Source organism: Salminus brasiliensis, chromosome 9 (genome assembly GCF_030463535.1).
Source record: "Salminus brasiliensis chromosome 9, fSalBra1.hap2, whole genome shotgun sequence".
In the NCBI taxonomy this organism is placed as follows: Eukaryota; Metazoa; Chordata; class Actinopteri; order Characiformes; family Bryconidae; genus Salminus; species Salminus brasiliensis.
In genome coordinates this window covers 28,135,892-28,152,013 of record NC_132886.1, presented here as the reverse complement: position 1 = coordinate 28,152,013, position 16,122 = coordinate 28,135,892, and the positions used below count along the sequence as shown (strand labels likewise).

The window sequence follows — 16,122 nt, the reverse complement described above, 5'->3', positions numbered from 1 at the left end:
TTGTAGTCCTCTCTGTGTCCTCTCTGCGTGGTGTGTGTGTGTGTGTGTGTGTGTGTGTGTGTGTCGTTAGCTAGCTGAAAGGGTTGTAGCTGGTCAGCTCGGCTTAGCTTTTAGCCTAGCGCGGATACCTGATAGCGTGGCCCTGTTCGACTTGACTTTCCTTTCTGCTGTGTGGTTAACTCCACTCTGAGGAGGTCCAGTTTGTTTTTGTGGACGCTGGTCAGCTAAGGATTTAGCCTAGCACAGAGACCAGCTTTCGCTTGGTATCCCCTGCTATTTAGCTCCCCTTTCTGCAAATGCTGCGGTGACGAGGCCTGGTTTGCGTAGCAATCCCGTACTCCCATTGCTAGCAGAGTGTGGGGATGATGTGCTGCTCTCCAGCATCAACATCACCATGTTCTCCTGAAGTGGCCGTGGCGTTTTATCACATGGTTATGCTGGATTTTCTGTTTAATAAAGAGACACTTTTCTATTCTAGGGCTCCTTCAAAACCCATCTGTCTGCTAGTTAACCCTTTAGGCAGATTATGGACAGTATCAGAGATGTGTAGGCGGCCTTTAGGAAAAAAATATCATTGCTAATATCATCACGCCTTTCACAAAAAAAAGCATCAGGTTGTGCCACACTCTCCCCTCCTCCTGGACTACACTCCCTTTTTTAATGTTCTAGCAGGCTGCTATAGCTCTGCTTCCACCGTGAGTCAGCCTTCCAATAAAACGAACCCCAGCAGATCAAGGCAGAGGCAGCACCAACTCGACTGCAGTCATAGCACACGCGTGTAAAGTGCCTCTCAGGTTCAGTGTGTCAGTACATGTCAGCGTGTTCTTCCCTCTCATCGCTGTGTGAGGACAGAGGGCCGACCTAGAACACACACACACACACACGTACCACATCAGCTTCATCAAGTGTGTTCCACGAGCAGCATGCACTCAGTCATCTCTCTCCACGGCATCTGAATTCCCAGAGGTGTGTGGGAAGCCTCATTTTCCTACTTTTTTTTTGTTTTTTCTGGTTTCACATGTGGAATAAAGGTTTTGCGTTTGTAGCCCGAGAGAATGAATCATGCAGCAGTGATAGCGAAGGATTACGATACACAAAAACGAATATTTGAAAGAGTCTGTAGCAGACCCCATCCAATCCATCTATCTGCAGACCCCCTGAGATCAACAGCAAATAACGTCAATTTCACTCTTTCCTCTGCTCATGGCCTGAACACACAAACACTGAGGAAAATGGATAACGGGCTTTTGAGGCATTCTTTCAGTGTGAGAAGCTCAGAGGCTGTTCGGGTTGGAGACGCTCTATTTTATTTGTAATTTTTTATGTCCAGTTAATCAGACGTTCCCTGTAGAGGGGTGTTGATGTGTGTGTTGGCATCGAACTGTCACGTTACAGGCGTTACACCAGTCTTAAGGAAAATACACACTACACGTAGCCTATAGGTATGTGCAAAGATTGATGATGACGATGAACGTGATGTGCAAACAGACTTGGATATTTCTCATTAACACACCAGTGGAACTTCTTGGAAGGCCGGAATTGCATGTGTGGTCGGATACAGAGCAGCCTACTGACCCCAGCTCAGTTTCACGACCTCTTTGTAGCATCAAGATCATTGTAAATAGTGAAGTGTGGGGCCTGTGACTAATTCTAAGGGTCTAAGGGAATTGTTAGCGTAATACCTTAATTGGGCCCAAAATCCCGGACCACGCCCCTGTACGTGATGCTTGCAGAGTCCTATAGCTGACAACACAGGTCTGACCAAGCTGTGCATTGTTCTCTCTACCTGAGCACTAGCTGCTATACTCACTCCTGCACTGTACATGGGACTTTAGCCCGTTTTTAAGCCCGATTTGGTCGTAGCCAACTGCATTTCAAGATCAGCCTGAAATCTTGCTCGATTGGCTGATGTTTGATGAGCAGCGTGCAAGGGCACAGTATGGATGAGCGTGGTGTCATCCCACATGAATAAAACTAAGTTGGGTGAATGACACCCTAAGTCATGGCCACGACTCAATTGTCTCTTCCCCACGACTTGGTTTTATCTATGTGGCATGTCTCCAGCAGGGCTTCATAGAGGAAGCGATGTCTGATTGACTGCCCAAACCAGCTCCAAACGAGCAGGTGGACGACCAGGTGGATTTCTGGTTGGTTTGTGTTGCAGTTTGAGCTGTCTGGGGTTTGCTTGTAGGCTATGTAGACAGAACTTTGTGTGCAGAACTGTGACTGTTTGTGTGTGTAGCATTAGACCCCTAGTCCGTAGTGAAGTGGTGGTGAAGGGCCGTATAGGTGACAACCGAAACAATCTTGTTAAATTAGAGTCTTTATTGGAATGCACACTAATTATTTATTTTGCACATAAGACTTAAATAACACTGAATATCATCCACTTCGGAAACTACTTTTCACTACAACATCATAAAGACACAATTTCACACAAGGAAAGTAGAGCCCCTAGGAGCAGTTGCTGCTGCTGCTGCAACGAAAGAATGTAATTAAGACGCGACAAAAGGTACAGATAGATATCTATGCTGCTGTTTGATCGGGGCTTAGGAGCATCAGGAACCAGCAGCAGTCCAGTTGTGGTGGGAATTACAGACACAAATACAGTAGAACAACTTGGAGCATCAAATAATCTTTTAGTTTCACACACATGTTCATAATGCTGCATTAAATGACATCCACACAACATCCGCGGGCGCAAATGCACTGTTCAACTTCTGGCAGCCACGGCTGGAGTAGACTGTTCCGTGGACTGCAGCTGCTTCCCCAGGTACTCCCTGTAAAACAAGACACATTGCGTTACAATGTTAGGCCTGTTTCCACACTCCCCTGGGGATGAGGGGTGTTGCGATACACCATATTGCATTGATCAAGGCATCAAACAATACATGCAACAGACAGATGGATATAAGGCACCAAAAACTATTTGTGTATTAAGAGCGGCTCCTTGTAGGGAATGCTTAGGCTGTTCAACACGAGAGTGAGAGTATGGGAGCACTAGACAGCCCCAATTCTGTCCTATATCTTGAAAAAACATGATCCAATCAGACTCAGACTGGCACAGCGGTCTAATGCACTGCCACTACGATCTGGAGGTCGTTAGACTGAATCCTGATCTATGATGTTTTGCCATCGGCAGCCGAAGTCCGAGAGAGCACAATTGGGACTCTCTCTTAGAGTGAGTAGATGGCGCTCTATGCCCTTATCATATATGTCTCTTCAGCGATGTTGGCCGGCAAAGGTGTCCGTTAGCTGGTGTGGTGGAGCTAGGGGTATGGTGGATGCTTGAATAGGGGTTGAATAGGTGGGTTGGTACCAAATTGTTAGCTCAATGACTAGTGTGATACCTCCTACAGTGGCGTAAAATTTCAGTGCGGGAGCGGGGGCTGATTACAAGTTGGGAAGATGATGCGCCGTTACATGAATGTCTTACAAGCTTCAAATGCCTTTCATTTAGGTAGAAGTACACGTTTATGTATTATACAGTAACACAAAGAGGCTAGTAGGCTTTCATGGCTACAGTGGTGAATCCACTCATCGGTTAGCACATCACCCTTCTCTGTATACTTCCTGTGAAAACTGCGTTCACCTGACCTGAGTGGTAGAAAAAGCAAAACCGCAGATGTTGCAAAGAGGTTTGGTTTCACTTGAGCACATGGCAGCTAAACGAACTTCACGCACAACCTTTCCACGTGTCAAAGCATTTGACTGGCTGATGCACTCCTCCGACAGTCACGAACATTGTTATAGCGCCGCTTGCAGTACTGGAGGACTCGCCTCGCTAGCTTGTAAGCTCGCAGAGGTGGCCTCGACTTCACGCAAAGCTCCGCTGACGGTCAGTCCCAATACACCAGAAGGCTGATTTACAGCATCCTTTCAAAAGACCACTCTGCTTTTCTTACAGAGAGTTTTCTTACGTACCTGCACAGCAACTATACACCACACAATAGTTCTATATAGAACCATGATAACGTAAAGAACCTTTTGAGTGCGTGGAAGGACTTTGTGAGAGAAGCCTTTTAAAAACATTTATGGGAAAAAAAAAAAAAAAGCTTCCTTTATATGCAAGGCTAACTCTCCTATGCAAATGCCTTATTGTGAGAGGCTGCAAATGGACTGTATTCGCCGTCTTTCTTGCCCAGACCTCGACAAATGCTTTGTTAGCGTCTTGTTGTTTTCGGAGGAATCCTAGAAGAACAGTTTATCAAATTATTCAATTTCAGCGGTACACACACCTGCCTCTGTTAAGTATTGTTTTTCATCTAAAACCACATTAAACTAACACGTTCCCCATGCTCTGCACTGTAAATCAATTTGGATGCACAGACCCATTAAAACAATACAACGCAGGAGGAAAATGAGTAATTTTGTCCGTTTTATCAGTTAATGGAATAAATTAACAAAATGATTAACTCAATTAGTTAATGGGACAAATGAGTTAAATTGTAGAAGCGCACAGTTTCCAATTTACTATATATATATATATATATATATATTTTTTTTTTTTTTTTTTTTTTTTCCCAGTTTGTTTTTAGTCTAGGTACCTAATTTCACTTTCAACAGCTGCTGAGGAGAAATGGGTAATGGCACGCTGTCACACATCCATAACAAGAGAGAAGGAGAGAAAGCAAGCATGTGAGAAAGAAAGAGAGCTCAGGCAGCTTCAGATTGTGTGGAAGTGCTATAACTAATTCTGCAGTAATAGACTTGTGTCAAGCCCACTGATGGAACACGCGGCATTCAGAGGAGACAATCTGCGCTCTATATATATATATATATATATATATATATATATATATATATATATATATATATATATATATATATTACACACACACACACACACACACACACACACACCTCAACAGCTGCTGCACCAACCATCTGTTGAAGCCTGGAATCCATAGCAACAATTATGACACCGCAATCCATCGATGGCCAAAGGCTAATTGAAGACACTGATTTTTATTAAATAAAAAATCTGCACATTTGACACTCTCTCCATCATGCAGCGCACTCATCTGTCAGAAGCTCTGGAAACAATGTAGGCAAGGCTTGTAGGCGTTCTGATTTAAATAAAGGCCCATACATACAGACCTTTTAAACACCTCAGTGCCTTCCAGCTAATCAAACATTCAAATCACCTCAATTTGAAGATGGTGAGGCTCTCTTAATATCCCTCCATTTGTTCATTTGCATCACTGTTTGCCTTAAAAGCACTCTCAAATGTTGAGTGGCCAAACGTTCTAATCCTGGCCACCGAATCAAGTCTCCTGATGATCAAAGATCATACCGGTAATAAGTCCCCCGGCAGCTGATTATGCTCGTTCGCTCGCTTCCACAGGATTGGGCTCAGAATTGTCTTTTCTATAACGACGAGGCTCGTAATAGCCAGACATGCCTTCCATGCTAATTTGGTTTAAAGGTGCCCTAGAATGGAAAACTAGAAATCCCCAGACTACCGTTTCCCCCTGGAGGACTCCTCAACAGCTTTCACACTTGGTCAAATATCCTGAACTCTCTGAAGCTTAAGTGTGAAAAAAGATATTGTAACACCTCTAAAGTTCATTCTTGGATGGTGAGCAGCAGAACAACTTCCAAGTAATCCCAAACCAATTCAATGATGCGGAGGTCTGGAGCCTCGGGTGATCGGTCCATTGTTCAGGGAACAGCAGCAGCTATAAACAGGTTCATTAGTTATTTTCTCAGTTAGAGCTTCCCAATCAGGCCCACACCTCTTTCGAACCCCTGCTGTCTTCTCCTCTCAGAGAAAAAGGAGGAAGCTTTTTTTTTTCGTCATCATCTATCAGAGCTTGCAAGGTTGTTAGGGGTGTCATAGACTTCCTTTTATATAAGAGGGATATCGTAACCAATCTCAGGAATATCTCCTAGGGGCAGTGGTGGCTCAGCGGTTAGAGCTCTGGGCTACTGGCTCGGCAAGCTGCCACTGTTGAGCCCTTGAGCAAGGCCCTTCACCCTCTCTCCTCCCCAGGTGCTGAAGTTGGCTGCCCACCGCTCTGTGTGTGTTTTCTGCCAGTACTACAACCGGGATGGAGAATTAGCCATTGGTGTCATCATAGTCAATAATAAAGTATGCTACAATACTGAAAACTCAACAAAGCTGGACAATATAGAAATACCAGCTTTGCAGTTGCAGTTTCACTCGAGTTGTTTTTAGAGTAGTGTTTACACACAGTAACTCTTTCACTATGCAGTCATGTTATGATCTCATGCTTTATATAGTGTTTGTACAGCTGTTTTACTGCATTATTGCTCTGAGCACTGGCTCTCCTTCCTCTGAGCAATTTTGGTTAGTACTGACCACTGCGTACAAGGAAAAACCCCACAAGAACTGCCTGATGCTTTGGAGATGCTCCAAAAGCACGGTCGTCCAGCTATCACATTCAGGCCCTTGTCAAAGTCGCTTATTAAATCCTTATGCTTGCTCACGTTTTTAACTGCTTTTAACATAATCAGTTTATTCCATTGCGACAATTGACTGTTCATCTGCTGCCCAATATGTATATCCCACCACTTGACAGGTGCTGTTTAACAAGATAATCAAACGATATTTACTTCACCGGTCAGTGGTTAATATAATCATATAATATCACATAATATTCCTCAAAAAGTCCTGGGTCAAAAAGGAAGCACCAAGATTTTAAAGTTCTGCACCTCAGGAACCTCTGTTGCTGTACTGCAGGAGCATGCAGCGAATTCCACAACAATTATCACAACATCTTAGTCTGGGAGTTACACAGATTATTTAGTGGAGCAGAACTCAAATCTTCTTCCATTATCTCTACAGGCATCTTCTCTAATGTGGCCTTAATTACACATAAAAATGTAAGACAGACTTAACCTCTTGGTCTTTTAAAGCCAGGACCTGTTCAATGACCGTGCTATCCACCTTTAACTGCTAAATAGTTCCATCCTTCCACTTCACACCTCGATTTAAGAGCTATTGAAAAACTAGACAGTGAACGTTGAAATATCTTCAGCTAATTGTCAAAACTCTTCAGGAATCTTCAGGACGTTTTCTACTGCTTTATATTACCAACCACTGAAAACTGGACACCGTAACAATGAGCTCATGCACTTCAAAGATAAACCGACAACTCTGCATCATGGTTTGAAGGCTCCATGGGCTGGCTGCTGGAGAAACTTGCAGTTTAGAGATCTGTGGCTAGGTGGACTGTTGGGCTGGCCAATTAAGTGTCTACATAGTGGCTAGGATGATTGGCCAATGGAGTGTTTTCACTGTGGCTAGGTGGACTGTTGGGTTGGTTAATGGAGTGTCTACACAGTCGCTAGGTGGATTGTTGGGCTGGTTAATTGATTGTCTTCATTGTGGCTAGGTGGACTGGCCAATGGAGTGTCTACATAGCAGCTAGGTGGACTGCTGTGCTGGCTAATGGAGTGTCTACACAGTGGCTAGGTGGACTGTTGGGCTGGTTAATGAAGTGTCTACATAATGGCTAGGTGGACTGTTGGGCTGGCCAATGGAGTGTCCACATAGTGGCTAGGTGGACTGTTGGGCTGGCCAATGGAGTGTCTACACAGCGGCTAGGTGGACTGTTGGGTTGGTTAATGAAGTGTCTACATAATGGCTAGGTGGACTGTTGGGCTGGCCAATGGAGTGTCTACATAGTGGCTAGGTGGACTGTTGGGCTGGCCAATAGAGTGTCTACACATTGGCTAGGTGGACTGCTGTGCTGGCTAATGGAGTGTCTACACAGCGGCTAGGTGGACTGTTGGGTTGGTTAATGAAGTGTCTACATAGTGGCTAGGTGGACTGTTGGGCTGGCCAATGGAGTGTCCACATAGTGGCTCAGAGGCTGCTGAGTAACTTTGCATTTTAGGCTCACTCCGGCCTGGCTTGTGTTTTTTTGGTGCTACTTGGGTTTGCAATTTGTTATCATTAATAATAAGAATAATAACAAGAAGACTATTTAGCTGCTGTAAGATAACTATACGCTTGCAACAACATCCAGTACAAATGCTGTCAATTTCAAGCATGTGTACCAAACGTCTTGTTCTACAACCACTTGATGAATTTGAAAAACAGCATTCACACCCTTTTCAGAGCAAAGCCCCCACAAGCCTCGTCCCCACCGACCTTAGCTCAACCTGCTATCAGTCATCAGATAGACAACAGGCTATAAATAGCAACTTACCCTGCCGTTTAATTAGCTTTGCAATTTAGTGGCGATTTTATGTGTGTGGCAGGTAAACCCAAAGCTCCTGCTTTACTCAGAATAGAGAGAGCTGCTAATTTTATTGTGAGGAATAAAATGCACATGTAATTTGTTTTCTGGACACGTAACTGTACACAAAAAGCCTGGCTGGATTCAACAGTGCTTTGCGAAAGCAGAACTGATGATGAAGGATGAAATCAGGGAAAAACTAAAGGAACAACTTTGGTAACTGGGGTTTTTAAATGAAAGTCTCATGCTAGACGTGACTTGATGCACGTCTAGCGAATTTCTTGGATACAAGCGTAAATTGAGCATGTCCACATGAGCATGTCCTTGTTGAGATGGTGGTACAATGTAAACAGATGAAACACTGCATAATCTAATGTTTCCAATTTGCTCGTTTTCTGTATACTGGGACTCTCGCTGAGAAGCACTTCAACTCAGACGTCTAGCTCGTCCAACAAGACTACTGGAAGCTCTTGAGTAAAAGCTGATACTTGGGAATTATAAAGTTAAAAGTACTTATGAAGCGCAATTATGACAATTAAGGCATGATATTTCACAACTCAAGATCCAACTCCGATTACAACAGCCCCCCGCCAACTCGTCAAAAAGGAAAAGCAATAACAGCTCCACTGGTAAATTGAAAGATGCGCAAATTAACTCATGCAAAAACTAATTTGGAGGCAGCAACCGTCTGTGGCAAACTAGTGGATGCCATCTATTTTTAAGCATTTGCTAAAACACCAGTGAACTTATCTTAGCAACTGAAGCAAAGCTACTGAACAAGCGACTCCTTTTAGACCCTCCATAAACACCTGCAAACTGCTACAGCAGTTTATTTCAGCATGTTGTTTTGTGTGCAAAGATCAACTTCGTCAAAAATGACTAATTTCTCATTTTCCATTTTACCAGCTGCAGGGATGTCACAACTGACGTGGATGAGTATTTGGTGTTGCATTTGGTTGGTGTGTTCCAGGGAAAAAAAATCAAAAAAGAAAAAAAAATCAAAAGACTGTAGAGTGAGGGAGGTTATTTACGTAATGAGCAGTAATTACAGCCATCCACAGAGAGCCAAGACCAGCTAGTCAAACTAACAGTGGGGTTTCAGTCTACGAGCTCAGCATAAGTGCACATTTCTGAGATCATCTCCTACTGTGTGCATGTTCTGCACTGCTTCTGTATTCTGAGGATGATATGTAATGTCATTCAGATGTTTCACAAGTCTTCTAGATCATCTTCTATAGTTCCATGAAAAAGTGCTCATCCTCCATCCACATTTCTTGCATATTTTTCACATTGCATCTTATAATAATCTAGTATATACAGTATATGACTACAGTATTGGGACATATACTTATTCAAGGGTATTAAAAAAAAAAGTTTATCCTGCTTTTGTTGGGGTAACAGTCTCTACTTTATACTAGATTTCGGAGCACTGCTGTGGGGATTTGATGGCATTCAGCGACAACAGCGTTAGTAAGGTCAGAATGTTGGATGATCACCACCCCAACTCATCCCAAAAGTATTGGCTGAGGCAGCAAGCATCATTCCAGAGAACACAGCTCCACAGCTCAATGCTGGGGGGCTTTTTACCCATCTAGCCCACACTTAGCATTCCAGCAGGTAGCGGTAGGTTCATGTTTATCTGCTCCAGAGTGTCCTATTCTACTGGCTGTACTTCTCTACAGGGACTAGACAAGCTGTGTGCGTGCATCTGCACATCCATGTCAGCAATGGGTGCAACTTAAAGTAGCTAAATGCATTTATTAGAAGGGGTGTCCACAAACATTTGGACATACAGCGAATCAAGTTTGCAGTCCTCAGGTTTGAAAAAGTGTTAAAATTATGCTTGATTTTGAACCAGCCTTGATCCATCTGAATTTGACTTTGGGGGTTCAAATCCTGGCAGCACAAAGGCTGTGTGAGGCACATCATGCCACAGAGATTCCTGAAGGCCTTTATAAAATAAAATAATAATAAAAAATAAAATAAAACAATAAATAAATAAAAAAGGAAAAGGTTGTGGTGTTCAGTCTGTAAAAGCTCTAGCATGCCACTGAACTACAATTCAAATTTGCAACAGCAGTCTTCCCAGGAGTGGACATCCTTCCAAAATCTCTCCAAGACCAGCAAGAATGTAAATGCCCATCCCATGTTCACCAAAAAAAAACACCTAGACGATCCTTCTTAGTTCTGTAGTAATGTTATGGACAGATTTGGATTAGACAGCAGACAGAAGAATCTGAAGTGGAGCTTTCTGTCTGACATGGGCTCGGTTACGTCTGTCAGAAACCCATATACCAGCTGTGAAGCATGGTGGTGGCAGTGTGATAGCTTGAGGATGTTTTGCTGCATGAGAACATGGAAACCTAGCAAGGAGGAGTGGGCCAAAATCTCTCCACAGGGTTGTGAGGCACCAGAATTACCAACTACCAACTACAGAAAGTGTCTGGTTGCAGTTATTGCTTCTAAGTTGCTATTTTAAGGAAACTTGTTTAAGGCACTTGTTCTAAACAGGGAATTGGGTGTCAAACATATTTTCTTAATAAATACATGAAACTTCTATTGCACTGTTGTGTTTTTAGTAGCGATGTCCTAAGCCTAAGATCTAGTGGTTCGGGATCGGGGCAACCGAAACCCAAATCACAGCACATTCACAGACTATAAACCAGCTATTTCACACCAGTAGTCGGCAAACAACAACAGATATCGGTCCAGAGTGTGCACCAAAAAAAACACCTAGACGATCCTTCTTAGTTCTGTAGTAATGTTATGGACAGATTTGGATTAGACAGCGGACAGAAGAATCTGAAGTGGAGCTTTCTGTCTGACATGGGCTTTCTGTCTGCCCTGTGGGGCAGTGGTGGCTCAGCGGTTAGAGCGCCGGGCTATTGATAACAGGGTTGTGGGTTTGCTTCCCGGGCTTGGCAAGCTGCCACTGTTGGGCCCTTGAGCAAGGCCCTTTACCCTCTCTGTTCCCCGGGCGCTGGAGTTGGCTGCCCACCGCTCTGGGTGTGTGTGTGTACTCACTGCCCCTAGTGATGGGTTAAATGCGACACATTTCGCTGTACAGTGTACAGTACCTTTTTTACCTTTTACAGTTGTTTTTAGAAAAGTCTCAACTAATCGAAATCAATCAGTCCAGAATGTCTCATTATAAAAACTGCTACTAAAATAAAGGGATTTTACTGAACATATTAATCAGCAGATCATCTTTTCTAGACTGTATTACTGTATTATTTACACAAACACAAAGATCAGATGAGAATCGGCTGATACTTAGCATTAAGAGACTCTGATTCAATCGGGGGGCAAAAAATAACTGCGGCGGGACATCCCTAGTTTTTATCTTTTGGGTTAAGATGTAATGTTATTCAGTCTTTGAAACTTCTCTGGGCATCTAGACTTTTCCCTTACTGAGGACATATGCTTCGATTTCTGTTCTCAAAGCACAGAATGGTGTCATTTAAGGTAACGATCAGCCCCGCTGTTTACTGCGGTTCTACCAGTTGTAGTAATAGTATTTCTCGCCGTGGAAAAAACTAACAGATCTACCAGCTTTCTCCCATCCTAAGAGATTTCCTACCGGTCAGTGGAACTAATCTGACTGGGACAAAGTTTCAGTACAGTCTTCTCCTGGGGAGAGCGACAGAGAGCAAGAAAAACGAGAGACCTACCAGTTATGCACCATCAGCTTCTGCACTGCCAGCAGCGCATTGTAGCGCACCAGTTGGTCCTCATGATGCATGTGGTTCATCACCAGCTGCTTTCCACCCAGCTGTTCAATCACTCTGAGAGAGAGAGAGAGAGAGAGAGAGAGAGAAATAATGCAATTAAAATATATGACGCAGAAAGAAAGGAGGAAAATTACATAAATGAGGGGTGAAGAACATGGTCAAAAAAGATGAGAAAGAGCAAGTTGGAGACGAGAGATAAGAAAGGGGGTGGGGGGAGACGATGGAGTAGAAGGTAAAAAAGGGACAGGGATAAGGAGGAGGGAGCGAGATGACCGAGTGCTTTTGCCTCTGAGGCTTTGAACGGTGCTCTGACAGTAACGGAGGGCAACAGCTGCGCTCTCTGGCAAAGCTAATCAATAAAATGAAGAAGGCTTTCCACTCATGCTAAGTTCATGCTGCAGAGAAGACGGCTCCCAGTGGGATCTGCGAACGCTAGTGGCCACCCGTCAGGCACACTAGACGTTTTCATCTTCTCAATTAGGACCAGTGTTCATCTACTTCAAAGCCTCAGAGCCAGCACATTCAGGTTCCAGAAGAGTTCTACGTGGGTCTAGTTGTCTCTGCTATATAAATGATCTTCCTGTTTTTTTGTTCTTCTCAAGGGTGTTTTTACATTACCAAAACCCATCAAATGAAACAAGCCCTGCCCTGTCTGTTTAAAGAGTGGAGCAGAGACGCACTGCACTAAAGATTACACTGCGCCTCATTTGCTAACTGTTGCCAAAGAACACCTGCACTGGTCAGTGATCCCATCTGACAGCACTCAAACAGTGCACATATGGTGCAGCAAGAGGAACGCTACGCAGCCTACTGACCGCGTCAGACAACACGGACAACCAGAACAGTGAACTTCCAGAAGCAAACACTTAAGTGGTTCCCACTTCCAGGCAGTTGCTGAGCTGTTGCAGCATGGTTGCTATGGTCTTCCAGGTGGTTTCTATATGGTTGCTGTGTTGGTGCTAGGTGGCTGTTGTGGCATCACATGGACCGTCACAATAACACCCTGAGGCGTGTGAGATGCATGTTTTTTGGCACCTTAAACTGTGTGTGATGCCTGGAGTATCACGTCTACACGATAGATGGTGCTGCTGCTCACAGACTCAATCAAAACATGCAAGGAAACACAATGGGCGATAACGGGGACAGCAACAACTATTGAGGTTAATAAGTCAATATCGTAATTATCGTGACAGGCCTTGAATCACATGGTTGCTATGGTATCCCAGGAGGTTGATATGGTGTTGCTATGGTATCACACATTGTTGCTATGGTGTTGCTAGGTGGTTGCTATGGCATCCCAGGTTCTTGATATGGTGTTGCTAAATGCTTGCTAGGTGGTTGGTATGGTGTTGCTGTGGGATCACACATGGTTGCTGTAGTGTTGCTAGGTGGTCGCTATGGTGTTGGTCAGTGCTTGCTAGATTGTTGCTGCAGTATCACACATGGTTGCTATAGTGTTGCTAGGTGGTGTTGCTTGGTGCTTGCTAGGTGGCTGTTGCGGTATCACACATGGTTGCTATAGTGTTGCTAGGTAGTCACTATGGTGTTTCTGGAAGGTTGCTATGGTATCCCCAGTGGATATGACAGAGTTGCTGTGTGCTTGCTAGGTGGTTGCTATGGTTTTGATAAGTGGTTGTTATAGTAGCTCAGGTTGTGGTTATGGTATCTCATGTGGTTGCTATGATTTTGCTTCCTAGTAGCTAGGGTGTTGCTAGGCAGCTGCTATGATGAGCTAGGTGGTTGCTATGGTGTGCCAGGTGCTTGCTGCGGTACCTCATATGGTTGGCTGGGTGTTACTAGTGCATTTGGATCATCAAGACATTAGAAAACTACACAACCGTCCGCATTTCATTCATTCCTATGGGAGAAATTTAGACAACAATACGCAGCCATTATGACCGTGTTTACTGGTTGACTGAACCCGAAGCTCCTAAAATACTGCCTAAATGAAGCTACTGATATGAAGCACCCAAGCTGGTGGGTAGGTTCAAGATGCTCTGGTGGGCACGCACAGCATTCAAATGCTGTGCATGGAAGCCATGAGCGACTGGCTTACGCAGCTCATAAAACAAATAAAGACAAATCAGCCGATTTATTTGCGCAATAGCAGCGAATAACGTCCAATTATGATCCTGGCTGATTCCGACTGTCCGCCAGCTGAAACAGTATCCAGCTGTATTTCATTTGTTTATGCTTTCAGTTCCAACAGTGGCAAAAATTAAGAGACATGAGTGTATAGACTGGGGGGCACCAGACTATCTGCACTAGACATAATCAAATCGGAGCAATTCTCCTTGGACGGCTCCTCATCTCCAGCAGTGGAGATCTGCACAAGCTAAATTGTTCTGGAGTGCTCCAATTATAGGGTTAGTACCAGAGGTGATTCACACCAATGAGCCCCTATGGAGACCGTTTGGCTCCCCGCGAGGCTGTGGGCGTTCTAAAGAGCACGGCGAGAGCAAGCACTCTGGGTGGTCACCCGCAGCGAAACGGAGAGGCACAGGATTAATGTCAGGAGAGTCTCTACCAAGTCTGGAGGACTGGAGGGGCAAGAGATTACTGTGTTTTCAGACAATTTAACTCAAGAGCAGCGTGTCAGGGTTTTGAGTAGGAGTAGGGAAAGGAAAAGAAAAAGCATAAGGTGATACACTCTTCTTAAAAGTGTCTTAAATTCATACGCTGCCCATGTCAGGCAAACCATCTTTAAAAAAATAAAATAATAATAATAATAAAAAAATAATAAAATTAAACCAATTTACATAGGTCATCCAGGACCAGCATGAAAGCGCCGCCACTGGGCTTGTCTCTTTAAAGACAGTGTGTGTGTATAAATGTCAGGGGCAGTGGAATAGAACCTGGAAAGAATTTATAAAAAAAATAATATTAATAATACAAAAAAAAAGCTCTGCTTTCACAACACTGACCAACTGAATTCTTCATTAAAGGTGACCTAGAACAGGAAACTGTTCAGCATGTGGAAGTTATAAATCATGAAGCGTAAACACTGCTGTCTCTTCACTGAAAAGTTAAGTATATCCAAAACAGAGCTGGAAAATAGCAAACCTCCAAAACTCCAAACCCTCAAAACTGTTCAGCAACAGTCCTGACTTGTTATTCTGACACCCCAAGATTTACATACACTTACCCACTAGCCAGAGCCCTAATCGAAGCTGGCAATGCTGTGAAACCCAACAGTGACAGGAGAATATGATGATGTTGATACTGGAGAGCAGCACATCATCTCCAGTCTCTGCAAGTTATGGAAATATGGGTTGCTACGCAAACCAGGTCTCACGACTGCAGCTCTTCTTGTGTCCGCAGAATGGAAACTCAGTAAACACCAGGGGGGCAAAGTAAACACCAGGGGGCCGAACAGGAATCTGCACTAGGCTAAAAGCTAACTCACGCCAACTTGATTTTACCATCTCCTCTCTCAATCGCCTACACCCTCAAAAACAAACTCAAAAACGTACATCAGAAGGGAGTGGGGGCGAGGCTAAAAGCTAACTCTCTTCAGCCTGCTAACAGCACATCACACTGAAAAGACAAGAGGACAGCAACACCATCAGACTTGGCAATCATTACAAAAAGTAATTACAGTGTTTTTTTTGTTTTTGTCACAATGCTGAAGGCTATGGTATGTGGCTCATGTGAGCCGCTGCAGTGCCATGAAGCAAGTTAGTCATTTTTTCCCCTCTGTAAAAGGAAAATCAACAGGTTTCATTCTGAGGCAAAAATAACAGGGTTGTAAAACAGCATCTGAACTTTTTTCACCCCCACTAGTTACACTTACTATTTATACATCACACAACAACTTAAACCACTCGATAAATGCATTCTCTGGCACCAATTTTTCCAGTGTCCGCAAAACAAATATCTGAAAACCGAACACCGGGACGGATCTTTATTCTTTTAGGTGACAGCACTCTGGTGTTAAGCAGACAAAAGGAATGGACTGGCACATCTGAAAACGTTGCGTCATTCAAGTAAACAGACAGCATAAATCTGTAGTTTCCACTTTGGGCAAGTGGCGAAAGCTACCCCCTTCATTTGTGAACTAAACCAGCTACATGGTTCAACACCAGATACCAACTGGGACTAGTTAGTCTAGGCAGCCTATTTAGGTAGAAGGCTGTGGCAGAGCACTGGCCTTGCTATTTCTGTCTTCTTAGTCACATCCA

The 16,122-nt window shown here is 43.9% G+C and overlaps 1 protein-coding gene across 3 annotated transcripts in view; it reads right to left on the bottom strand.

Annotated features, from left to right (window-relative positions):
* Positions 1-2,307: 2,307 nt before the first annotated feature.
* The window catches only part of atp6v1h (ATPase H+ transporting V1 subunit H), a 53,724-nt gene continuing 39,909 nt past the window's right edge, over positions 2,308-16,122 (bottom strand). For all 3 annotated transcript variants that reach the window (XM_072688114.1, XM_072688116.1, XM_072688115.1), the window contains 2 exons: positions 11,882-11,995; positions 2,308-2,780 (listed from right to left, as the gene is read on the bottom strand). In XM_072688114.1, the coding sequence (XP_072544215.1) occupies positions 2,714-2,780; positions 11,882-11,995 (181 nt within the window). In that variant the 3' untranslated portion in view covers positions 2,308-2,713. The remainder of the gene's footprint in view (positions 2,781-11,881; positions 11,996-16,122) is intronic.